We start from the raw sequence: 24,205 nt of genomic DNA, 5'->3' as shown, positions 1-24,205 counted from the left end.
AAAAAATATTATGTTATGTTTTTAAATTGAAAATTTAAATCAAAAAATTTTTATCCTACATTAAAAAAAACATGATTTTTTTTATGAACATAGAATATATAGCTTCATATCTCATATTAAAAATATATTATATTATCATTTTAATTTGACATATTTAAACCAAAAGCTTTTCTATGCTATATTAAAAAAATATAATTTTTTTTCTCATAAACATAATATATATATATATAATGAATTCAAATCTCACATTAAAAAAATAATTTTTTATTTAAAATATAAAAGCATGTATACCAATGGGTTTCAAATCCCACATTAAAAAATATAATTTTTTTATTGTGTACATGGAGTATATATACTGGAGCGCTTAAAATCCAACATTAAAAAAATAAAACACTTTTATAATATTTACATAGTGAGCTTTAAAAAATATTAATAACCAACTAAAAATATATGAAAAAGGGGCACATGAGAAAAATCACATTAAAAAAAAAAAACATTGAGTCACCAGAGTCATAGGTTGACTCACCGGGTCGATCGGGTTTAGTCATCAACCAATCTTTTGGCAAATTTGAATCAGGGTTAAAATATTGAATAATTAGCTAAATTTTTATCTTAAACAATTTATTTTATTATTTCTAATTAAAATATAAAATAATTTGATATTAAAAATCTAAAAAATTAGCAACTAATAATGGATGGTGCATGATAAACCGAGCTGACCAATGAATATGGTGATAGTATATGGTGCCTTGTAAATCAAGTGACTAATAGTTATAATAATAATATACGATGTATTGTAAGTCAAGTGACCGATAACTATTATAACAGTTTTATATATTATTTTTTACATGGTAGGATATGTTTTTAATTGATGCTTGTATTTCTAATCATGACAATTTAATCCCTCGTGAAAAAAAAAAAAAACCTGCCCATGGTATATTTTGATGTAAGAAATGCACCTGGATAGAATAAGTAGCTCATATGTCTTTTGTATATGTCTTGTATCCAATTAGTCCCTGTAGCCATAACTATACCAATTCTAAGAACACATGAGCCACCTAGCCTCTTCCAATTAAAGGGCATCTTCTAATCAAAACACGTCACGTGCAGGTCGTGTGACTTCTCTACTGCTTTGGATGTACAAAATAGACAAAAAAAAAGAAGACTTGAAATATGCACACGTGTAAATCTTTTATTTGGGAATTAAATTAACACGATTAAATATATAAAGACAGATTGAAAACTCATCTCATTATATAAATATTGACCGTGTAATTTTTTTTCCTTTTTTTGTTTTTTGTTTTTCTAACCAAACAACTATTCATTCAACAATTTACATTGCTTTTCATGTCAATTGAAATAAGATTTCTTTTTTGGAAAAAAACAAAAACAAAAACAAAATACACTTCCCAAGTTAACCCAATACATTAAAATTCAATAAATTATCCTGTATGACATCAATAAACATCTTCTCCGAACGACAATTGTAGCTTGTATGATCTCCTCCCTTCTATGCAGGGCAACGAATACCGAATATCAAAACACTTTCAAGTAGATCTTAAATTATCATTACTGGATCCCACTAAAATAACAACCAACAGATCATACAACAATCTCAAATGATTTGCCACCAAAACTGTGAATAGGCTAGCCAATTCAATTCGTTCTGACTAAAGTGAGCCTCGTCGAAGGGAGAACATGAATTCCATGGTGCATGCTTGCATGATGTTACTCTGCTTTTCATCGTGGGCCAAAAAAGCATCGTGGGACGAAAAATAAGCAAATAAAAAGAAAGTATCCCGAGGTTTACCATATTTACATTTCAGTGATTAAATTTTAAATTTCTGCATTTTAGCTTGCTCCCCTTCCCCCATTCAACCTGTCTGTACAAGTTCTCAGATTTATTTATTTTATAAACTACAGCATATTATAGCTGTAGCTGATCATAGGGTTGAAAGCAAATACATTTTTAAAACAAAATAAAACATAAAAAATGAATAACAACTTCTCGAGTTTTCTCTCGGAACCAACAAGGAAAAGTTCATTTTTAGAAGGAATAAGAAAAAAAAAATGATATAATTGAAGGTGTTCTCAGCACTTTTATGAAGAACCACGACAACCACAACAATTAATTGTTCAAAATATTTATTATATATTATGATTAGTTTTGTCTGGTCAACACAAATGTAAAAAATCATGCCCAGTCTCAAGTTCTTTAACCCGCTGTTCAACTCGTAGTTCAAACAGGCATGCCTCTTACATAAAATTCAACCATCCTCGGTATAGTTATTAACCAAATACAATATATTTTATTTATTTATTATTTCTTAACCCGATGGTTACACAAGTTTGATTCGGTATTCCTTCTACATATATATATATATATATATATATATGTATTATAATATATAATCAGGGTTGTAAGAGAGTCATGCTGTTCAGGAGTCTCTTGCAACCTCGCTAGTTAAGGACTCATTTCAAACTCGTTTTGTTAGAACACAACAAGCTTGTACGAGACTGTTTTTAAAGCTCGCAGTATAAATGAGCAGATCTTTAGTTTAGTCAAGCTTAGTTCATTTTAATTTTTTTTTCTTGGAACATGGTTGATACTATAGTTTTTTTACTCGTTTTGTTAGAACATGGTTGATACTATAATTTTTTTACTTCTACATAATTTTTTATGTTTTATTTATTATTTGAATGTGTTAGTGTTAAAATTAATTTTTTAAATAATAATAATAAAATATTATTTTAATGAATTTTTAAATTTAAAATATTTTAAAGAATATTCATTACCATATTCTCATATATTCTTTAAACTTGCGAATTAGATGTACAAGCATCATTGTTTAAAAACTTGCAAGATTACAAGCTTGTGAAAATTTTAAAAAATAAACAATCAAGTAAAAAATATTTTTAAAAATAATAATTATTATATTTTAAAACATCAATTAATTTTTTACAAGCATCATTGTTCAAAATCTTTCACATAAGCTTATTTACAAGCTTGTGAAAATTTAAAAGGGTGAATAACATGCATAAATTTTCATAAAATAAAATAATTCAATATGTAATTAGAATTAATTTTTTCATGAAATATAATTTAATCAGATATCTAACAGTTAACAGTTATGTGAAGTTTTTTTATAATACAAATATATTTTATTTAAGAATCCATGAAATACTCTATGTTTATAAGATTTTTTTTAATGATATTGCAATTGCATGAGATTTTTATAAGTATTTTTAAGCCGAAGTCTAATTTGTTTATAAGTTCATCAAGCAAATCAAACGAGCTGAATTCAAGATGAGCCTGACCCTGACAAGTTTAAAAAATTAAATCTCATGTTTTAAACATGTCATCAACACGAATTATGTTCGAATGTTTCGAAAACTAGATGAGCCGAATTCGAAGGCATCGATGGTTTGCCTGACTCGATAGTTTACATACAGCCTTACCCAAACCGAATAATGCAATATTACGCTATTAAGATAATGCATCTAAGGTTATAGCGTCGAGGAATGTGGTTACCACCTCCTCCACCGGGACTGTGAAATGATTGCGATTGAACTAAACAGTGATTGAATTGTAGGCTACGGTGCTTAAGCTGCTGTGTCTGGGATAGACGAGAGGGCATTTCGCGCCCCCAAGATGGGAATTTTTCTACAATCACTTGAAGCCACCGTGACCTCGTTACTAAATTCGGAATACAACGCTAGCTTTCAATTAAAAATTTGCTAGTTTTCCACAACAATAGTTACTGAAACACTAGTACTTTACATATATCTTCAGAATGTGAAATCAATAAAAAATTTAGATTAACGTGGGTGTCCGGGCCAGCTTACGCGCACCACGACTAATCCCACGGGCCCTGAAGTTAACGACCATGTAAGCCTCCAGTGGCCATCATATGAGCAACCAAGGACTCGAACCTGAGACCACAGAAGGAGCAAACCCCTTGATCCCAAGTCTTTACCACTTGGCCACCACCTAGATGATTACTGAAACACTAGTACTTTACGTATATCTTCAGAATGTGAAATCAATAAAAAATATTTTCAAAACAGACACTGAAAACAAGAGCAACCGCAAAAAGGCAACCCATATGTGTTGGGCGACACTTGGAAAGCATCATCATCCCAGTTACCCTCTCTCCCTTTTTTTCTTTTGAGACTCTGAGGCCTTGATTGCAACCAGCATGCCTCAAAAATAGTATGATCATACATCAATTCAACATCGGAGCCCAAGGATTCAACAGCTCATAGCCTTGTCGGCTGGACAAGTGCTCAAGTCCGGTGAGAAAATGATACTCTGGGAATGCCGTGTAAAATGAATTTTTAAAAAATTTAAATTTATTGTTTAAAATAATTTTTTAATATTTTTAAATTATTTTGATGTACTGACGATAAAAATAATTTTTTAAAATAAAAAAAATTATTTTAATATAATTTTAAATTAAAAATATTTGAAATTGTTGTTGCCACAATCTCAAATATACCCAGTATCTTTGTAAAAATAGTGTAACAGGGAGTGGACAAATAAAAATCCATGCCTTATTTGTGTGCCTGTTTAGGGGGCTACCTTAACCATGCCTCATCTTTTTTTTTTCTTTTTTTTTTTTTCTTCTGCATGAAAATTTTGATGGGTGCCTTCCATAAACCCGCTAATGGAATAAAAAGAGAGATGAAACAATTGGTATTCGAGAAAGGAATTCATGTCATTCTGCATATAAATACAATACTCAAGAGTGGCAAAATCTTGATAAAGCGCCATGACTGGATGATGGATTTACGCCACATGATTTTAGTACTTTTTCTTAGATGCGAGAAATGCTTCATTTTTGTCTCTTCTCTATCACAAGAGTGAGGTTTATATGCATGTATGAGTATCTACTTCTTCTCTTTCCTTTTCTTTTAATAAAACGATTAGAAATTAGTGGTTGTCAGGGTTAAAAGGATGGAATTATAATTTAGCCACAATAAAAATAAATAAGAATTAATTAATTACTCATTATCATAGGATATAAACAATTCCAATTCCCAATATAATAAGAATTGAGACCATGACGAGTCTCAAGAGAGCACTTTTATTAACTTTCTAGTTAGTTTTCTCATAAAATTATCTCAAGTGAAAGACGGAATGTTTTCTGCCAAATATGCTTTGGATATCTAGAAACCAAAACATACAATGTAGATAGATGTATAATGTGTATGTATTTTGGAGTTTAACGATTACAGATACATGTAATCCGCTTTCCTTTTTTTTATTTAATTCAGAAAGAAACAGCAAAATTGTGTAAAGGGGTTTGTTGTATCTGCAGCAGTGCCAAAGTGCACCTGTGCAGAAGAATTGAAGTGAAAAGAGTGTTAAGACTGTTAGCTCACTGCTTTACTCAATCTGTTGTTGCATTCACTTCCCTACACAATTATACCTGCAGCCTGCAGGAACCTAGTGGTTTCTTTCGTCACTCGTTTTCTTTTCCATCCCTGCTTGGGTACAGTCTGTGGAAAGAAAACGTAAAGGTAACGCCTCCATGTCAGTCTATGCATCTATTTCTATTACATTCTAATGTCATTGTACCTTGGCTCCTTGAAAAACCACAACTCCCCTCCTTTTCAATCTCCCCTGTCTCCTTCCCTCCCTCTCTCGCTACCTCTTCTAAGTTCCTTTTTTGAACACACTCGCTAGTTCTTGACAAGCTAAGAAGACAAATCTTTTGAGCTCTTGCTGTTATTTCCATTTAAAGAGTAGCACTTCATCAAAAGCCATGAAAGAAAGAGGCAAAGCAGTGGAGATGAACAACAATGACTTGTTTGATCAAGATTACTGTACTTCATCAGATCTTCCATGCAAGAAACACCCATCATCGTCTTCAGTTGGTATATGTGCTTATTGTCTTAAAGACCGTTTGGTCAATCTAGTGTGTTCAGATTGTGGAGAACAAAGACTCTCTTCTTGCTCTTGCTCGGAGATCTCTTCCAATCGTAATTCATGCACTGTCGAGGTAGGCAGTGTTGGTCGCATTTCATTTTTGATAGAAAATGAAAATCAGAAAAATGATCAAGTTTTACATTCTAATAGTAGTACTGCTAATCCTAAAAGTTCTAGCGGAGATCAGAAAGGAGACGAACTTAATTTCTTGGTCAAGAGGAACAGTAGTAGCTGCGTTGAGATCAAGCGGAAAAATGGGTTTTGGGGGATTGGGAGGCTGTTCAGTAAGAAAAGAGGAAAGGGTTGTGATAGAAGTAGTGTCGGGGGTCTCGAAGAGAAAAGTGATTTGTGGGTTGTTGATTACATGGGAGTGTCTAGGTGCAGGTCTCTTTGCAGTTTCAGAGGTGGTGGTTTTTTTGGCTCAGAAGATGGTACCTTTTCAGGTGCCAGGAGTTCCATTTCAGCTGCCAGGAGTTCTATTTCAGCTGCCAGGAATTCGGGTGTCAATGGTGGTCTACTTTTTGATCCTGATAGAAAAAGTGGATTCAGTGAAGCCGAGCCAAGAAAAAGTGGCTTTGATGGTGAAAAGAGAGATACTACTAGTACTGCTTTAGAGTCTGAAAGGCTTGATTCTGGTCACGACGGAGCTAATACTAGACGTGTGTTTTCCCTCAAAGAGGGCAATTTTACTACCGTCGATGATTCAGGCTTCATTGACTTGAAGTTTGATTTCCCACCAGAGTCTAAAGCAGATTTATCTGCCGTAAAAATGGTCTCTTTGTCGGACTCAAACTCTGCTTTTGGGAGCATGAGAGGCGGTGACGTTGTGGCACAGGATCAATATGGAGGGCCTTTTGGGAGTCTAATGGGAGATGGGCTTTGCAGTAATGGGAGTTCCTGCAGGATCACAGTCAGTGACCGAGGAATCAAAAGGAGCAGAAAAAGTTTCAAGAGTTGGAGATGGATTTTCAGGCAGCATCCAAGTTCAAACAAGAAAGATTGAGACTTTGTGGTCAAACCCTCTAGGTTAATTAATTAATAATTAGACCAAATCTTGATTTTCGCTTTTGTATTTCCATGTGTATGATGGATTCTGTAATTATGTTGATCGAGTAAAAACAAATAGCTAGCAGAAACGGGTTTGATGGCTTTAGTGTTTATACTAGAAAATACAAAAAAAGAAAAAGAAAAAGGAAATCATTTTAATTAATTTTTTTAAAAAATTATTATCCAATATTGATTTTATTATATAATGAACTATATAATATTATTTTAATTTATTTTATACCAAGGTTATTTTATTCTATAATATAGATAGTGAATTTAATAGGTTAATATAGGTTAATTAAAGTTGATAAGATATATTTTTATTTTAATATTTTTTTAAAAATGTATTATATTATTTTTTTAATCAAAGTGTATTTTTAATAAACATCTACATTATTTTCATATTAATCGGCTCACATGAAATCAACTGCACATCATTTAATTTTTTTACTATAAAATATGTTAATAGCATTTAGATATTTTTGTTAACTTGAAAAAATTACTTGACCTGCTACGTACTGCCATTTATAAAATAGTACGAACGACGACCGAACTCATCGACTGCGCAGTGCTAATTTGGAACACTGTCTTTTTATTCTTTGCTTTCAGGTCATTTACCGTTTGAATCTGGTCTTTGTTTTGGTTTGGGCTTTTCGTTCACGCTTTCGGCCTTTGAGATTTTTATACGAAACCAGTCCAATGGACGAAAATCTATACAAAGAATATTTAAGTACTGCTTGTGTTTTTTTTTTAATAAAAATATATTGAAATAATATATTTTTTATTTTTTAAAATTTATTTTTAAAATTTAAAATTTAAAATTATTATTTTAAAAAAATATTTTTAAAATGTAATAACAAACATATATTGAGAGAGTGTTTTACCTCGAGTTTCATTATTATTTTTGTTAAGACTTGAATTCTTTTATTTTAAATTATTTTTTAATCATCTTAATATATTAATATAAAAAATATTTTTTTTACAAAATAATAAAAATATTTTTTTAACTTGTTATAACATATTCTATCGTTTTGGCATTACAATTGACAGACCAATTTCAAGTCTAACTCGCTAAAAATCATCCCAAGTAAATCCACTTTTAAAAAAACAAATAAAGATAGAGAGTTAAATAGCATGATTTTATTTAATTTATTTATTTTTATATATTTTACATCGACCCAGTTGAGTATTTGAATTGAGTTACGCTGAGCTGACCGAGTTATTTTAATTGAATACAAGAGGGATTTAAGGGATTTAGTTTGAAATACAACTCATTTTCCAGGATTGAAGTTGTGAAGTAAATTTACGGGGACGAATCAAGTTTAACAATCATCAACTTGTTTAATGAACCAAATCCATAACGAACTTATCCACCCAATAAGTACTTAACTTTCATGTGTAATGTAGGATTTTATCCAAATGCATGTAGGGCTTCTTTTTTTTTAATCTACCCGTTCAATTTTTTCAATTTTTCAGAATTTTATTTCATGAAAATAAAAAACTCACTTGCCATTTGAAAATAAAAACTATTTGCTTGAAAATTAACACGTGTTTTCCAACTCTTCGATTTTTTAAAAAACTGATAAAATATTAAAAAGATGTTCCAAAATAAAAAATCGAGAACTTGTTTGAAATTGACAGGGGAAAAAAAAAAGAAAAGGAAAAGAGAATGACTTCCGCAGAGAAATATTATTTTCTCAGGACCATCACACCACTGTCTCTCCAGGACAAATTTTGAAATGTTTTTATTTTTAAAAAAATAATATATTTTTTATGTTTTTATGTGATTTTGATGTATTAATATTAAAAATAATTTTTAAAAGTTTAAAAAATATTTTTAATGTATTTTAAAAATATATATTTTTTTAAAAAATCATTACTATATTTTTAAATACATTAAATAATAAAATCCACTGTGTGCAAACCCATATGGAGAGTGGTGACCGTTTATTTTCAAGCCTCCGTCCCGAGTCCTAATCTCCTCCACAGAGAAAAGAAGCAAGCGTGATCCGCCTCCGTCTCTTGAGTGCTAACCTCCTCCATGGAGAAAAGAAGCAAGCGTAATCCATTGTGTCATTTTTCTCTCTTTTAGTTTTTTTTAGGTTTTGTTTGTTTGCAAAAAAATTATTTAAAAAAAATAAATTTTGATGAAAATAAATTCTTGAAAAATTAATTATTTTTTGATATTTGGTAATGTTATAAAAAATAAAAAAATAAAAAAATAAACCAGAAAATATTTTTTTAATATTTGATTATGTTATGGAAAATAAATTGAAAAATAATTTATTAATATTTTTTTAAAATTTATCTAATATATATAAAATATTTAATCATTTACAATAAGAGAATGAAATCTAAAAAATACAATGATGAATTTTTTTATTACATTCTATGTTCATATATAGCTTATTTTATAAAATATAACTATATATATATATCCTATCATATTATAAAGAAATAACATTGAAAAATATTTCTTAATTAAAATCTATTAATATTTTTTTTTAATTTTAAAAGCTTAAAATAAGTTTTTTTTTCATATCAAGACAATTTAGATTATAATAAGAGTTAGATATTTGGGTTTTTTTTTGTATGAAGATTTTTTTAAAAGATAAATAAATACAAAAATATTTTAATAAGTTTTTTGAATAATTTTTTTTTAATGAATCCGTTTTCTCTAAATGTGCCAGGCTATGAATGGCCATTGCTATAATGGAGATGCATAGCCTGGTAAGAGGCACTTGTTTCAATCTTCATATTTAAGGCCCCCTCTTAAAGTTTCGAAGAACACTCTCTTTTGGCTTTACTAGGGTTGTAGCTAGCTTTTGTTGAAAAACTCTTCCCTTAAGTGTTCTTATGGGTTGCCAGGAAGAGCTGTTGATAGAAAAGGTCTGTGAGATCTATGACAAACTTTCAAGGTTAGAAATTCTTAATCTTTCCAGGCAAGTTAATTCTCCCTTCACCCAACTTGCACAGACAAGGAAAGGAAATTTTTATGGCATTGACTTATATTTTCCTTCTGACAAGGAAAGGAAAACACTTTCCTATGATAAAAGCCAATTGTTTTTTTTACTGTAAACAACTTTTCTTTAATTAGCTTTTGGTTATCAAATATTAAAAAATAAAAAAAATAAATTTCAAGAATCTGGTTTCCTTCAAACAAGCAAGGCATTAGTCTTTACTTTGCAAGGAAATTGAATCCAATTCAAATGCTTAATGACATTGAGACGGACAGAGTTTTTATGATATCACTTAAAAGTAAACTTGAAGGGACATGATTGATAAGTAAAATTAAATGGTACTCTTTAAATCATTATTCAGTTACTTCATGTAATTAATTGTCTCTTTATATTTTTGGTCAAAATAATTTTTTTATTTTTAAATTATTTTTAATATTAACACAATAAAACAAAACAAAAACTTAAAATTTATTATTTTAAATAAAACATTAATATTTTAAAAATTATTTTTAATACTAGCATAATAAAATAATACGAAAACTTAAAATTTATTATTTTAAAGTAAAGTTGCATATCTTACTATTTATTTTGAATTTAATGAATTGGATTAATTTGATGACAGAATAAAAAATTGATTATATATTTAACCTGTTGTAAATCGATTTCATCTGTCTTGAATTTTACAGTTTAGATTAACATAATTAAACATGAGAAGATCCCATTATTTGCTGCACGAAATACTCACGCGGCTGCTCGAGATATCTTCTAAAGCAACTCTTGGGTTTCTGAGCCATGTTGGCGTCCAAGTAGATAAAGTGGACGGAAGCTAAGTATGCTTTCCATGTGATTTCTAGTTTGACTTTATCTTTCATAACACTGATGGCCATAGATCATAGGGTGTAAATCCCATTTTATAACGATGAAAATCTAATTTTGATTCGCACAGGCTATCCAGCACATAGACTTGCCATGTAGTTTTTCTAATTTTAAGTTTTTTTTTATGACAAGGGACCTGACCAAGAAATGCATTACGTGACAGGAAATTCAGAACATCAAACAATATCTAAAAACCATGTCCTTTTCATTACCGTTTCTAACCAGCCACCCTCTTCCAATAAATACCATTTCATCCAGCGACATGGGAGGAAGCACCGAGGGTTCGTCCATTATACTGTAACTGCAATTTAACTATTTTTATAGCCTCTTTCTTTATTTTCTTTCTCTTTCATTATTTTTTGTTGCACATCATATAAGGGGCTATGGATTAAGCCAATGGTTAATAGTCCAAAATTATTCTTGATAATGCCAAGATTCTAGCATCAGCATGGAACTTACATGGATTTCATGCGTCGAGGACCACAAAATGTGCGGTCCTGGATTAGTAGAACCTTTATCTACTTTTCCTCTTGTAGGATTCTTCTTACTTGTCTAAATATATATATATATATATATATATATATATATATATTAAGTGAAGATGCAGTTTTAGAAAATCAAATCCTATGCGTTGGGCTTTTGGACATTACAGCCATGATTTTGCTATTTGAATCTGTACATTAAATTTGGCCTTAATCCAGGGAAGCGCACACAAACGCGACGGAGGAGGACGTTGCAGCATGCTGTTTCGGCTGCTGTATCCCCGATATGGAACCAGAGCCTTTCGATCCAAAGGACGCACGCCAGCAATTTGAGATTCGCAAGAGAGGCTGGGGTGGTTATGTAGCTAAATCGGTAGCTCCAGATGGCTTCCCTCCAGGATTCTTAAGGAGAAAAGGTTGGAGAGTGGTAACCTCAACTGAAAGTGATTTTGAGTTGAATGAAGCGCGAGGTCTTGATAGAAATCTCCGTGACCGCCTTCCAGATTTCCATTTCCCATTATCACAACGAAGCTCTGCGTCGGTTGTTGTAGGAAAGTGGTACTGTCCTTTCATGTTTATCAAAGAAGGAAAACTGAAGGATCAGTTTATTGCTTCTAGGTATTATGAGATGACACTGGAGCAGAGATGGGAACAAATTTTTGCGTATGAAAATAGTCTTAGTGAAGGCAACTCTGTAATTGTGGATGCTGTTGTTCAAAGAGAAGTGATTGCTGTTGCTGGTAGAGAAGTGGCGCCTGACGAAAGGAATGTGGTTGACGGGATCATGTGGTTTAGGAGTTCTAGCAATGTTGGAGGAGAAGCAAGTGTGGGCTTGAGTTTGGAAATTGTGGAAAGAATGAAGTGGGAGCAAGAGAGAGCTGGATGGCCCGGTGGTAATGAGAGTTATGTTACGGTGAAGAGAGTGGAGGAGTTCGGAGGGATTGGTGGCTGGAAGAAACTTGGATGTTACGTGTTGGTTGAGAGATTTGTATTGAGGAGAATGGACGGAAGCTTGGTGCTAACTCATGACTTCAAGCACACTCATCAAATTAGGAGCAAATGGGAATGATATGAGTACTGTTTATTCTATTATTTCTTTTCAGTATTTCCAATTTTGCATGTTACAGTCTGTACTATTTCAGCGAAAAAGATGTGTAGGTGAGTGAAAGAGGAATCATACTTGTTTAATTCCAGTTATCATCTCTTTTATTTGATTCATTCTTGTTCACTTGACCCGGATTTTCTTTTCTGGGATCACTTGTTGGATCTATCTTCCATATCATATTGCCAGAACAAAGGACAAAGAAGTAGATTCAATGGTAAATACCAAGCAATTTGAACTAATCCCCGTACCATTTTGAAGAGTAGTTTAGGACAAATCATCCCATGCCTAATAACAAAAACATGATTTCGGCAGGAAAAGGGTAGGAAGGAAGAGGAAATGGAGTAGATCCTTTAGAGAGAATTGAGAATTATCGTTTCAAGGAATGAATCAATTGTCAGTAAGCTCTTGACAGACACAAAGCTTGCATCAAACCTCATAATAGGTTTAATTGACAATACTAACTCTTCTGTCTCTCTCGATACATACATGATAGATGTCGGAATACGAGGCCAATCTGAGAATGATTGAACAGTCTTTTATGCTTCTTAAAAGTTTTGATTGGTTCATGTCGCTATAAGCATCAATTTTTTTGTCAACCCGTTATACTTTTTCTGAAGATTGCTGTTTTGTTTCAACAACCCGAATTGATTTTTTGAGCTACTTGATATCCAGAAATTGATGAGCTCCATCATGTCCTAGAATGTTAATGAAAATCTCACGAATCTTCATGATTGAAAAGCTTAATCATTTATGTACGGTAACCAGGGGCGAGTCTCTTATTAATCCCGTATTCTTCTGTAAGTTTGGATAAACAGACAGTATTGCCCTTATGTGCATGGCTGTGGTTATTAATGGTTGGGGACACTTCAGTCGTTTCACGTATATTAATGTACAGAGAGAGATGAGAAAGGAATAAAAGAAACCAGACACGGAGAAGAGATGAAACCGAAAGAAAAAGAGGAAGAAGAAAAGGATCATGAGTGATGGAGAAATTACGTTTTTGAGGTGAGATTGTAATTTGATGTACGTTATTTTTGTTTTTGTTGCTCATTGTGTTTTTTTTTTTTTACTTATTAATGTTTCTAAAGATTTGAAGTTTATGTTTTTAAGTTTGATTGATTGATGATTAATATGGGTTAATGTTAAAATTAATTCATTTTGAATGATTTTATTAGGAAAAACAATTCAAGATTTATTTGTTTAATTGATATTTTATGTGCAAGAAGTGCTAAGAAATTTGGAACAGTCTTTGCTAAAAATTCTGGAAAAAGTAGTTTCAAGGTTGAAGATTATAAACATTCAGTTTGGTCCTGCTATATAAAAATTACATTTTAATTCTTTATACTTTGACAAGTTATGATTTGACCTCTAAAACACCGTTTGAAATCAAAGATGAAGATGAAGGATTTTTAGCCTGGTCAATATTTTTGTCATTTTCAGTTCAGTCCCTGGATATTGTAAAATTATGATCTGCCCCTCAAGTTCAGAATAAAATACAATGTGATGCCTGATGGCAAAGGTCAGTTTTTCTATCATGTCCCAGCATGTATTTCAGATTTATTGATAATTTTTTTAACTGGACGTTGTTTTCAATTATGTTTAGGTATTTAAGGCTTACAGTTTACTTTTTTTTTTTATTATTATTAATGTGGGTTTTTGGGCATCATTTTCAGTTTAGTCCCTGGATATTGTAAAATTATGATCTGCCCCTCAAGTTCAGAATAAAATACAATGTGATGCCTGATGGCAAAGGTCAGTTTTTCTATCATGTCCCAGCATGTATTTCAGATTTATTGATAATTTTTTTAACTGGACGTTGTTTTCAATTATGTTTAGGTATTTAGGGGTTACAATTTACTTTGCCATTACGAGTAATTGCTATTTATGAATATTTGACTGTGAGTAATTCATATAAACATAAATTTGAGAATATTTCTGAAATATGTGAGTGTTTCGGTACGTGACAACTTTAATAACAAATTAAATCTGGCTAAATTCACTCGGTGGTCTATATCACAAAAAGAATTAAAAATTTGCTAGACATGTTCCGAAGCTTCCTATGAATTAGACATTCTGTATTTAAAACTTGAAATGCTCATGGAACTTGCCTGTCATTTAAGAATGCATATTAAACTCCACCTGATAAATTGGTGGCTTAAATGATGACTAAATGATAAAAATTTAGAATTAAAAGAATTATTTTTTTTTATATAATTTTAGATTTGAATTTTTAATTGTTTATATAATGATCATTAAAAACTAACTCCACTTAATAAATTGGTGGTTTAAATGGTGACTAAATGGTAAAAATTTAGAATTAAAAGAGTTGTTTTTTTTATAATTTCAGGTTTGAATTTTTAATTGTTTATATGATAATTTATATATTTTACATCGACCCAGTTGAGTATTTGAATTGAGTTACGCTGAGCTGACCGAGTTATTTTAATTGAATACAAGAGGGATTTAATTTGAAATACAACTCATTTTCCAGGATTGAAGTTGTGAAGTAAATTTACGGGGACGAATCAAGTTTAACAATCATCAACTTGTTTAATGAACCAAATCCATAACGAACTTATCCACCCAATAAGTACTTAACTTTCATGTGTAATGTAGGATTTTATTTTTTTTAATCTACCCGTTCAATTTTTTCAGTTTTTCAGAATTTTATTTCATGAAAATAAAAAACTCACTTGCCATTTGAAAATAAAAACTATTAGCTTGAAAATTAACACGTGTTTTCCAACTCTTCGATTTTTTAAAAAACTGATAAAATATTAAAAAGATGTTCCAAAATAAAAAATCGAGAACTTGTTTGAAATTGACAGGGGAAAAAAAAAAGAAAAGGAAAAGAGAATGACTTCCGCAGAGAAATATTATTTTCTCAGGACCATCACACCACTGTCTCTCCAGGACAAATTTTGAAATGTTTTTATTTTTAAAAAAATAATATATTTTTTATGTTTTTATGTGATTTTGATGTATTAATATTAAAAATAATTTTTAAAAGTTTAAAAAATATTTTTAATGTATTTTAAAAATATATATTTTTTTAAAAAATCATTACTATATTTTTAAATACATTAAATAATAAAATCCACTGTGTGCAAACCCATATGGAGAGTGGTGACCGTTTATTTTCAAGCCTCCGTCCCGAGTCCTAATCTCCTCCACAGAGAAAAGAAGCAAGCGTGATCCGCCTCCGTCTCTTGAGTGCTAACCTCCTCCATGGAGAAAAGAAGCAAGCGTAATCCATTGTGTCATTTTTCTCTCTTTTAGTTTTTTTTAGGTTTTGTTTGTTTGCAAAAAAATTATTTAAAAAAAATAAATTTTGATGAAAATAAATTCTTGAAAAATTAATTATTTTTTGATATTTGGTAATGTTATAAAAAATAAAAAAATAAAAAAATAAACTAGAAAATATTTTTTTATTATTTGATTATGTTATGGAAAATAAATTGAAAAATAATTTATTAATATTTTTTTAAAATTTATCTAATATATATAAAATATTTAATCATTTACAATAAGAGAATGAAATCTAAAAAATACAATGATGAATTTTTTTATTACATTCTATGTTCATATATAGCTTATTTTATAAAATATAACTATATATATATATCATATCATATTATAAAGAAATAACATTGAAAAATATTTCTTAATTAAAATCTATTAATATTTTTTTTTAATTTTAAAAGCTTAAAATAAGTTTTTTTTTCATATCAAGACAATTTAGATTATAATAAGAGTTAGATATTTGGGTTTTTTTTTGTATGAAGATTTTTTTAAAAGATAAATAAATACAAAAATATTTTAATAAGTTTTTTGAATAATTTTTTTTTAATGAATCCGTTTTCTCTAAATGTGCCAGGCTATGAATGGCCATTGCTATAATGGAGATGCATAGCCTGGTAAGAGGCACTTGTTTCAATCTTCATATTTAAGGCCCCCTCTTAAAGTTTCGAAGAACACTCTCTTTTGGCTTTACTAGGGTTGTAGCTAGCTTTTGTTGAAAAACTCTTCCCTTAAGTGTTCTTATGGGTTGCCAGGAAGAGCTGTTGATAGAAAAGGTCTGTGAGATCTATGACAAACTTTCAAGGTTAGAAATTCTTAATCTTTCCAGGCAAGTTAATTCTCCCTTCACCCAACTTGCACAGACAAGGAAAGGAAATTTTTATGGCATTGACTTATATTTTCCTTCTGACAAGGAAAGGAAAACACTTTCCTATGATAAAAGCCAATTGTTTTTTTTACTGTAAACAACTTTTCTTTAATTAGCTTTTGGTTATCAAATATTAAAAAATAAAAAAAATAAATTTCAAGAATCTGGTTTCCTTCAAACAAGCAAGGCATTAGTCTTTACTTTGCAAGGAAATTGAATCCAATTCAAATGCTCAGTGACATCGAGACGGACAGAGTTTTTATGATATCACTTAAAAGTAAACTTGAAGGGACATGATTGATAAGTAAAATTAAATGGTACTCTTTAAATCATTATTCAGTTACTTCATGTAATTAATTGTCTCTTTATATTTTTGGTCAAAATAATTTTTTTATTTTTAAATTATTTTTAATATTAACACAATAAAACAAAACAAAAACTTAAAATTTATTATTTTAAATAAAACATTAAATTTTAAAGTAAAGTTGCATATCTTACTATTTATTTTGAATTTGATGAATTGAATTAATTTGATGACAGAATAAAAAATTGATTATATATTTAACCTGTTGTAAATCGATTTCATCTGTCTTGAATTTTACAGTTTAGATTAACATAATTAAACATGAGAAGATCCCATTATTTGCTGCACGAAATACTCACGCGGCTGCTCGAGATATCTTCTAAAGCAACTCTTGGGTTTCTGAGCCATGTTGGCGTCCAAGTAGATAAAGTTGACGGAAGCTAAGTATGCTTTCCATGTGATTTCTAGTTTGACTTTATATCTTTCACAATACTGATGGCCATAGATCATAGGGTGTAAATCCCATTTTATAACGATGAAAATCTAATTTTGATTCGCACAGGCTATCCAGCACATAGACTTGCCATGTAGTTTTTCTAATTTTAAGTTTTTTTTTATGACAAGGGACCTGACCAAGAAATGCATTACGTGACAGGAAATTCAGAACATCAAACAATATCTAAAAACCATGTCCTTTTCATTACCGTTTCTAACCAGCCACCCTCTTCCAATAAATACCATTTCATCCAGCGACATGGGAGGAAGCACCGAGGGTTCGTCCATTATACTGTAACTGCAATTTAACTATTTTTATAGCCTCTTTCTTTATTTTCTTTCTCTTTCATTATTTTTTGTTGCACATCATATAAGGGGCTATGGATTAAGCCAATGGTTAATAGTCCAAAATTATTCTTGATAATGCCAAGATTCTAGCATTAGCATGGAACTTACATGGATTTCATGCGTCGAGGACCACAAAATGTGCGGTCCTGGATTAGTAGAACCTTTATCTACTTTTCCTCTTGTAGGATTCTTCTTACTTGTCTAAATTGCCTACGCTATTGACTTTTCAGAGTAATATTTCCCATATCTCTCTATATATTCGCGAGAAGATTGAGGCAATGGGATAAATAATGCTCTAAGAAATACTCCAAACCACTCCAAAAATGTATGTGACTAGGCCTCTTTCTTTGTACAAAAGAAATCCTTCAGCTCTTTCGTTACCTCCTCCTGAAGGTCCAAATTCTGGTATATTGATAATTCAAGATGAAGAAGCTGAACCCACCTGTTGTTTTGGCTTGTTCAAGAGCGATCAAGTTGAAGACCTGCCTTTCCCTCAGAACAAGAATCTAAAAGTTCGCTATACCACAAGTGGAGGTGCTGCAGGCAGCACACACACAGTTACTTATACTAACCGTGTTATCTTCGTTCCTGTTCTTAATCAGCCACTGTCTTCCAACCAATACCACGTAATTGAGCGTCGCGGGAGGTATAAAGGGTACGTTTATAGTCACAAATTGCAGTTTCCATTTGTTCTTTTTTTATATATATATATCAAGTGAAGATTCAGTTTTAGAAAATCAAATCCTCTGCGTTGGGCTTTTGGACATCACAACCATGATTTTGCTATTTGAATCTGTACATTAAATTTGGCCTTAATCCAGGGAAGCCCACACAAACGCGACGGAGGAGGACGTTGCAGCATGCTGTTTTGGCTGCTGTATCCCCGATATGGAACCAGAGCCTTTCGATCCAAAGGACGCACGCCAGCAATTTGAGATTCGCAAGAGAGGCTGGGGTGGTTATGTAGCTAAATCGGTAGCTCCAGATGGCTTCCCTCCAGGATTCTTAAGGAGAAAAGGTTGGAGAGTGGTAACCTCAACTGCAAGTGATTTTGAGTTGAATGAAGCGCGAGGCCTTGATAGAAATCTCCGTGACCGCCTTCCAGATTTTCATTTCCCATTATCACAAAGAAGCTCTGCGTCGGTTGTTGTAGGAAAGTGGTACTGTCCTTGCATGTTTATCAAAGAAGGAAAACTGAAGGATCAATTTGTTGCTTCTAGGTATTATGAGATGACACTGGAGCAGAGATGGGAACAGATTTTTGCGCGTGAAAATAGTCTTAGTGAAGGCAACTCTGTAATTGTGGATGCTGTTGTTCAAAGAGAAGTGATTGCTGTTGCTGGTAGAGAAGTGGCGCCTGACGAAAGGAATGTGGTTGACGGGATCATGTGGTTTAGGAGTTCTAGCAATGTTGGAGGAGAAGCAAGTGTGGGCTTGAGTTTGGAAATTGTGGAAAGAATGAAGTGGGAGCAAGAGAGAGCTGGATGTCCCGGTGGTAATGAGAGTTATGTTACGGTGAAGAGAGTGGAGGAGTTCGGAGGGATTGGTGGCTGGAAGAAACTTGGATGTTACGTGTTGGTTGAGAGATTTGTATTGAGGAGAATGGACGGAAGCTTGGTGCTAACTTATGACTTCAAGCACACTCATCAAATTAGGAGCAAATGGGAATGATATGAGTACTGTTTATTCTATTATTTCTTTTCAGTATTTCCAATTTTGCATGTTACAGTCTGTACTATTTCAGCGAGAAAGATGTGTAGGTGAGTGAAAGAGGAATCATACTTGTTTAATTCCAGTTATCATCTCTTTTATTTGATTCATTCCTGTTCACTTGACCCGGATTTTCTTTTTTGGGGTCACTTGTTGATCTATCTTCCATGTCATATTGCCAGAACAAAGGACAAAGAAGTAGATTCAATGGTAAATACCAAGCAATTTGAACTAATCCCCGTGTCATTTTGAAGAGTAGTGTATAACAAATCATCCCATGCCTAATAACAAAAACATGATTCCGGCAGGAAAAGGGTAGGAAGGAAGAGGAAATGGAGTAGATCCTTTAGAGAGAATTGAGAATTATCGTTTCAAGGAATGAATCAATTGTCAGTAAGCTCTTGACAGACACAAAGCTTGCATCAAACCTCATAATAGGTTTAATTGACAATACTAACTCTTCTGTCTCTCTCGATACATACATGATAGATGTCGGAATACGAGGCCAATCTGAGAATGATTGAACAGTCTTTTATGCTTCTTAAAAGTTTTGATTGGTTCATGTCGCTATAAGCATCAATTTTTTTGTCAACCCGTTATACTTTTTCTGAAGATTGCTGTTTTGTTTCAACAACCCGAATTGATTTTTTGAGCTACTTGATATCCAGAAATTGATGAGCTCCATCATGTCCTAGAATGTTAATGAAAATCTCACGAATCTTCATGATTGAAAAGCTTAATCATTTATGTACGGTAACCAGGGGCGAGTCTCTTATTAATCCCGTATACTTCTGTAAGTTTGGATAAACAGACAGTATTGCCCTTATGTGCATGGCTGTGGTTATTAATGGTTGGGGACACTTCAGTCGTTTCACGTATATTAATGTACAGAGAGAGATGAGAAAGGAATAAAAGAAACCAGACACGGAGAAGAGATGAAACCGAAAGAAAAAGAGGAAGAAGAAAAGGATCATGAGTGATGGAGAAATTACGTTTTTGAGGTGAGATTGTAATTTGATGTACGTTATTTTTGTTTTTGTTGCTCATTGTGTTTTTTTTTTTAACTTGTTAATGTTCCTAAAGATTTGAAGTTTATGTTTTTAAGTTTGATTGATTGATGATTAATATGGGTTAATGTTAAAATTAATTCATTTTGAATGATTTTATTAGGAAAAACAATTCAAGATTTATTTGTTTAATTGATATTTTATGTGCAAGAAGTGCTAAGAAATTTGGAACAGTCTTTGCTAAAAATTCTGGAAAAAGTAGTTTCAAGGTTGAAGATTATAAACATTCAGTTTGGTCCTGCTATATAAAAATTACATTTTAATTCTTTATACTTTGACAAGTTATGATTTGACCTCTAAAACACCGTTTGAAATCAAAGATGAAGATGAAGGATTTTTAGCCTGGTCAATATTTTTGTCATTTTCAGTTCAGTCCCTGGATATTGTAAAATTACGATCTGCCCCTCAAGTTCAGAATAAAATACAATGTGATGCCTGATGACAAAGGACAGTTTTTCTATCATGTCCCAGCATGTATTTCATATTTATTGATAATTTTTTTAACTGGACGTTGTTTTCAATTATGTTTAGGTATTTAAGGCTTACAGTTTACTTTTTTTTTTTATTATTATTAATGTGGGTTTTTGGGCAAGCTTGCGCGCACCACGACTAATTCCACGGGCCCTGAAGTTAACGACCATGTAAGCTTTCAGTGGCTATCATGTGAGCAACCAAGGACTCGAATCTGAGACTATAGAAGAAACAAACCCATCTCAAGTCTTTATCATATGACTACTGGCTAAATGGTTACTCTTACAATTTACTTTGCCATTACGAGTAATTGCTATTTATGAATATTTGACTGTGAGTAATTCATATAAACATAAATTTGAGAATATTTCTGAAATATGTGAGTGTTTCGGTACGTGACAACTTTAATAACAAATTAAATCTGGCTAAATTCACTCGGTGGTCTATATCACAAAAGGAATTAAAAATTTGCTAGACATGTTCCGAAGCTTCCTATGAATTAGACATTCTGTATTTAAAACTTGAAATGCTCATGGAACTTGCCTGTCATTTAAGAATGCATATTAAACTCCACCTGATAAATTGGTGGCTTAAATGATGACTAAATGATAAAAATTTAGAATTAAAAGAATTATTTTTTTTTATATAATTTTAGATTTGAATTTTTAATTGTTTATATAATGATCATTAAAAACTAACTCCACTTAATAAATTGGTGGTTTAAATGGTGACTAAATGGTAAAAATTTAGAATTAAAAGAGTTGTTTTTTTTATAATTTCAGGTTTGAATTTTTAATTGTTTATATGATAATTATTAAAAACTTATATAATTATTAATTTTAAAAACTATAAAAATAATCATGATACATCTTAGCCAGCTATCCCATATCCATATTAATCTTAAAAAAACAAAAAAAATGCATATTGAACTCTACCAATCTTCAGCAATCAACTAGTTGACTTTAGGCATAAGAGAAGATCAGGGCCCCATGTAACTAATCCTGGTTAGACAAGCAAGCCATTTTGAGATCATCTCTACACGCACGCACGCACATGGATGTGTGTGGGTATGTACGTGTGAAGCTTCCTGGTAATTAGACATTCTATTTTTAAAATTTAAAATGCTTTGGAACTTACCTGAAATTTGGTAATGCATATTGAACTCCACCAATCTTCAGCAATCAACTAGTTGACTTTAGGCACCTGAGAAGATCAGGCCCCCATGTAACTAATCCTGGTTAGACAAGCAAGCCATTTTGAGATCATTTCTCTCTATAAACGTGTACACAGAATTTTTTATGTACGTGCATTTTGAGCTCAAAACTTTTTTTTCACTTTAAAACCCCAGGAACAAGGTCAGCAGCAAGTACTTTCGGAGCCAGAGAAAAGTTTGAGAGGAAATGTATGTGACAAGGCCTCTTTCTCTGTATCTAAGAGATCCTTCCGCTCTTTCATCACCGCCTCCTGAGGGTCCAAACTCTGGTGTATTGGTAATCCAGGATGAAGAAGCTGTGCCTAAGTTCTGTTTTGGATTGTTCAAGAGTGATCTCGTAAGCTGGGGCCTGCCTTTTCCTCAAAACAAGAACTTAATGGTTCGGTATACGCAGCAAGCTGGGGAGCATCAATACGTTCATAGGAACCGTGTTCTTTTCATTCCTGTTCTTAATCAGCCATTATCTTCCAATCAATACTACGTGGTTGAAAGAAAAGGGAAGCATAAAGGGTACGTGTGTGCTCTACCTCCAACTTCACCTTGTTTTGTTTTTCCTTTGCTTTTTTTTCATATCCTCTATATCTTTTAAATCAAGTGAAGCTCTCAAACAACATGGAAAGATTGCGTCAGCTAGGACCTTAGCATGAATCACTGCTGCGTTTCTGGATTAAGAAAATGGGTGCAAACATTTCCTTCTTTTTTTTTCTCACTCGTTTTAATTAGCCAATTCTTAATAAATCCACACTCATATTGGCTTTCAGGGAAGCTTACATAAACTCCAAGGAAGAGGATATGAAAACATGCTGTTTCTGCGCCTGTATATCTGATTTAAAACCACAACCTTTGGACCCTAGAAACATTTATCAACAATTTGAGATTCGACGTAAATGGGGCGGTTTTGCTGCTAAATCCGTAGCTTCAGATGGGTTTCCTCCAATTTTCCTGAGGAGAAAAGGCTGGCAAGTGTTTACCTCAACTTCAAAGGAGTTCCAGCTAAATGAAGCGCCAGGCCTTAACACAGCTCTCCGCGCTCGCCTCCCGGACTTCAACTTCCCACTATCACAAAAATGTTCCAAGCCTGTAGTAGCGGGGAAGTGGTATTGCCCTTTCATGTTTATCAAGGAAGGGACAGCACTTAAAGATCAAGTGAAATATTCAACCTATTATGAGATGAAACTCGAGCAACAATGGGAGCAAATCTTTGCTTGTGAAAATATGTATAATGAAGGCAATACTGTAACTGTGGATGTTGTTGTTGAATGTGAAGCTGTTACAATTGGCGGGACAGGAGCTGTGGCCGGCCGAAAGGATGTTGTTGATGGGGTGATGTGGTTCAGGAGTTTTAACAGAGTGACAGGAGAAACAAGTGTGGGACTGAGAATGGAAATTGTGGAGAGAATGAAGTGGGTGCAAGGAATAGGGGGGGCTAGTGGGGATGAAAGGGAGGTGAGGGTGAAGAGAAATGAGGTTTTTGATGGCGAGGGGAAGTGGAGGAAATTTGGTTGCTATGTTTTGGTTGAGAGGTTTGCCTTGAAGAGAATGGATGGAAGCTTGCTGCTGACCTATGATTTCAGCCATCCTCATCGCATTAGAAGCAGATGGGAATTATAAAATTATGCCTCTTTTTTAATCAATTAGACTAATTTATATGTATGTATGTATGTATGTAAAACTGGGAGCAGATGAGTTTTTTTTTTTTTGTACATTTTGTGAGCAAGTGGGATTGGTAGAAAGAGTAAATCTGGATGCTATGTGTTGGTTGAGGGATTTAATGTACTGGGAAGAATGAGAATGTTTTATGTTTTTCCTCTCTTTTGCTGTATTCATATGTCACACGTGGTACCGTTTCAGTTAAAAGATGTGTCGTGTTAGCCTATCCCAGCGTCTATGATAATGTGGTTGAAGTAGTTTTTAAAATTATTTTTTATTTTAAAAATATTTATTTAATATTTTTAAAATATTTTTAAGTAATTTGACGTGTTAAGGGTACAGATTTTAAAAATATAAAAAATATCTTTGAAAAACAC

At 32.2% G+C, this 24,205-nt stretch overlaps 4 protein-coding genes across 4 annotated transcripts; all 4 read left to right on the top strand.

Moving 5' to 3' along the window:
* Positions 1-5,102: 5,102 nt before the first annotated feature.
* Positions 5,103-7,099, top strand: LOC105123001 (uncharacterized). The gene is made up of 2 exons (XM_011022432.1): positions 5,103-5,523; positions 5,732-7,099. Exon 2 carries the CDS (start codon positions 5,769-5,771, stop codon positions 6,933-6,935), a length of 1,167 nt encoding a protein of 388 aa, XP_011020734.1. The 5' UTR covers positions 5,103-5,523; positions 5,732-5,768; the 3' UTR covers positions 6,936-7,099.
* A 4,351-nt stretch (positions 7,100-11,450) lies between these two features.
* LOC105122991 (uncharacterized) lies at positions 11,451-12,509 on the top strand. Its single transcript, XM_011022423.1, has one exon. The coding sequence runs from the start codon at positions 11,584-11,586 to the stop codon at positions 12,364-12,366; it is 783 nt and encodes a 260-aa protein (XP_011020725.1). The 5' UTR covers positions 11,451-11,583; the 3' UTR covers positions 12,367-12,509.
* A 5,476-nt stretch (positions 12,510-17,985) lies between these two features.
* On the top strand, positions 17,986-19,552 carry LOC105122984 (uncharacterized). Its single transcript, XM_011022410.1, has 2 exons — positions 17,986-18,372; positions 18,539-19,552. Exons 1-2 carry the CDS (start codon positions 18,041-18,043, stop codon positions 19,386-19,388), a joined length of 1,182 nt encoding a protein of 393 aa, XP_011020712.1. The 5' UTR covers positions 17,986-18,040; the 3' UTR covers positions 19,389-19,552.
* A 2,710-nt stretch (positions 19,553-22,262) lies between these two features.
* On the top strand, positions 22,263-24,054 carry LOC105122959 (uncharacterized). The gene is made up of 2 exons (XM_011022370.1): positions 22,263-22,688; positions 22,940-24,054. The coding sequence occupies exons 1-2, from the start codon at positions 22,366-22,368 to the stop codon at positions 23,787-23,789; spliced, it is 1,173 nt and encodes a 390-aa protein (XP_011020672.1). The 5' UTR covers positions 22,263-22,365; the 3' UTR covers positions 23,790-24,054.
* Positions 24,055-24,205: the final 151 nt, after the last annotated feature.

The sequence above is a fragment of the Populus euphratica genome, unplaced genomic scaffold (genome assembly GCF_000495115.2).
Source record: "Populus euphratica unplaced genomic scaffold, PopEup_1.0 scaffold1.1, whole genome shotgun sequence".
Taxonomy (NCBI): Eukaryota; Viridiplantae; Streptophyta; class Magnoliopsida; order Malpighiales; family Salicaceae; genus Populus; species Populus euphratica.
Note: the sequence above shows the minus strand (reverse complement) of the source record. Positions and strands in the feature narration are given on the sequence as shown.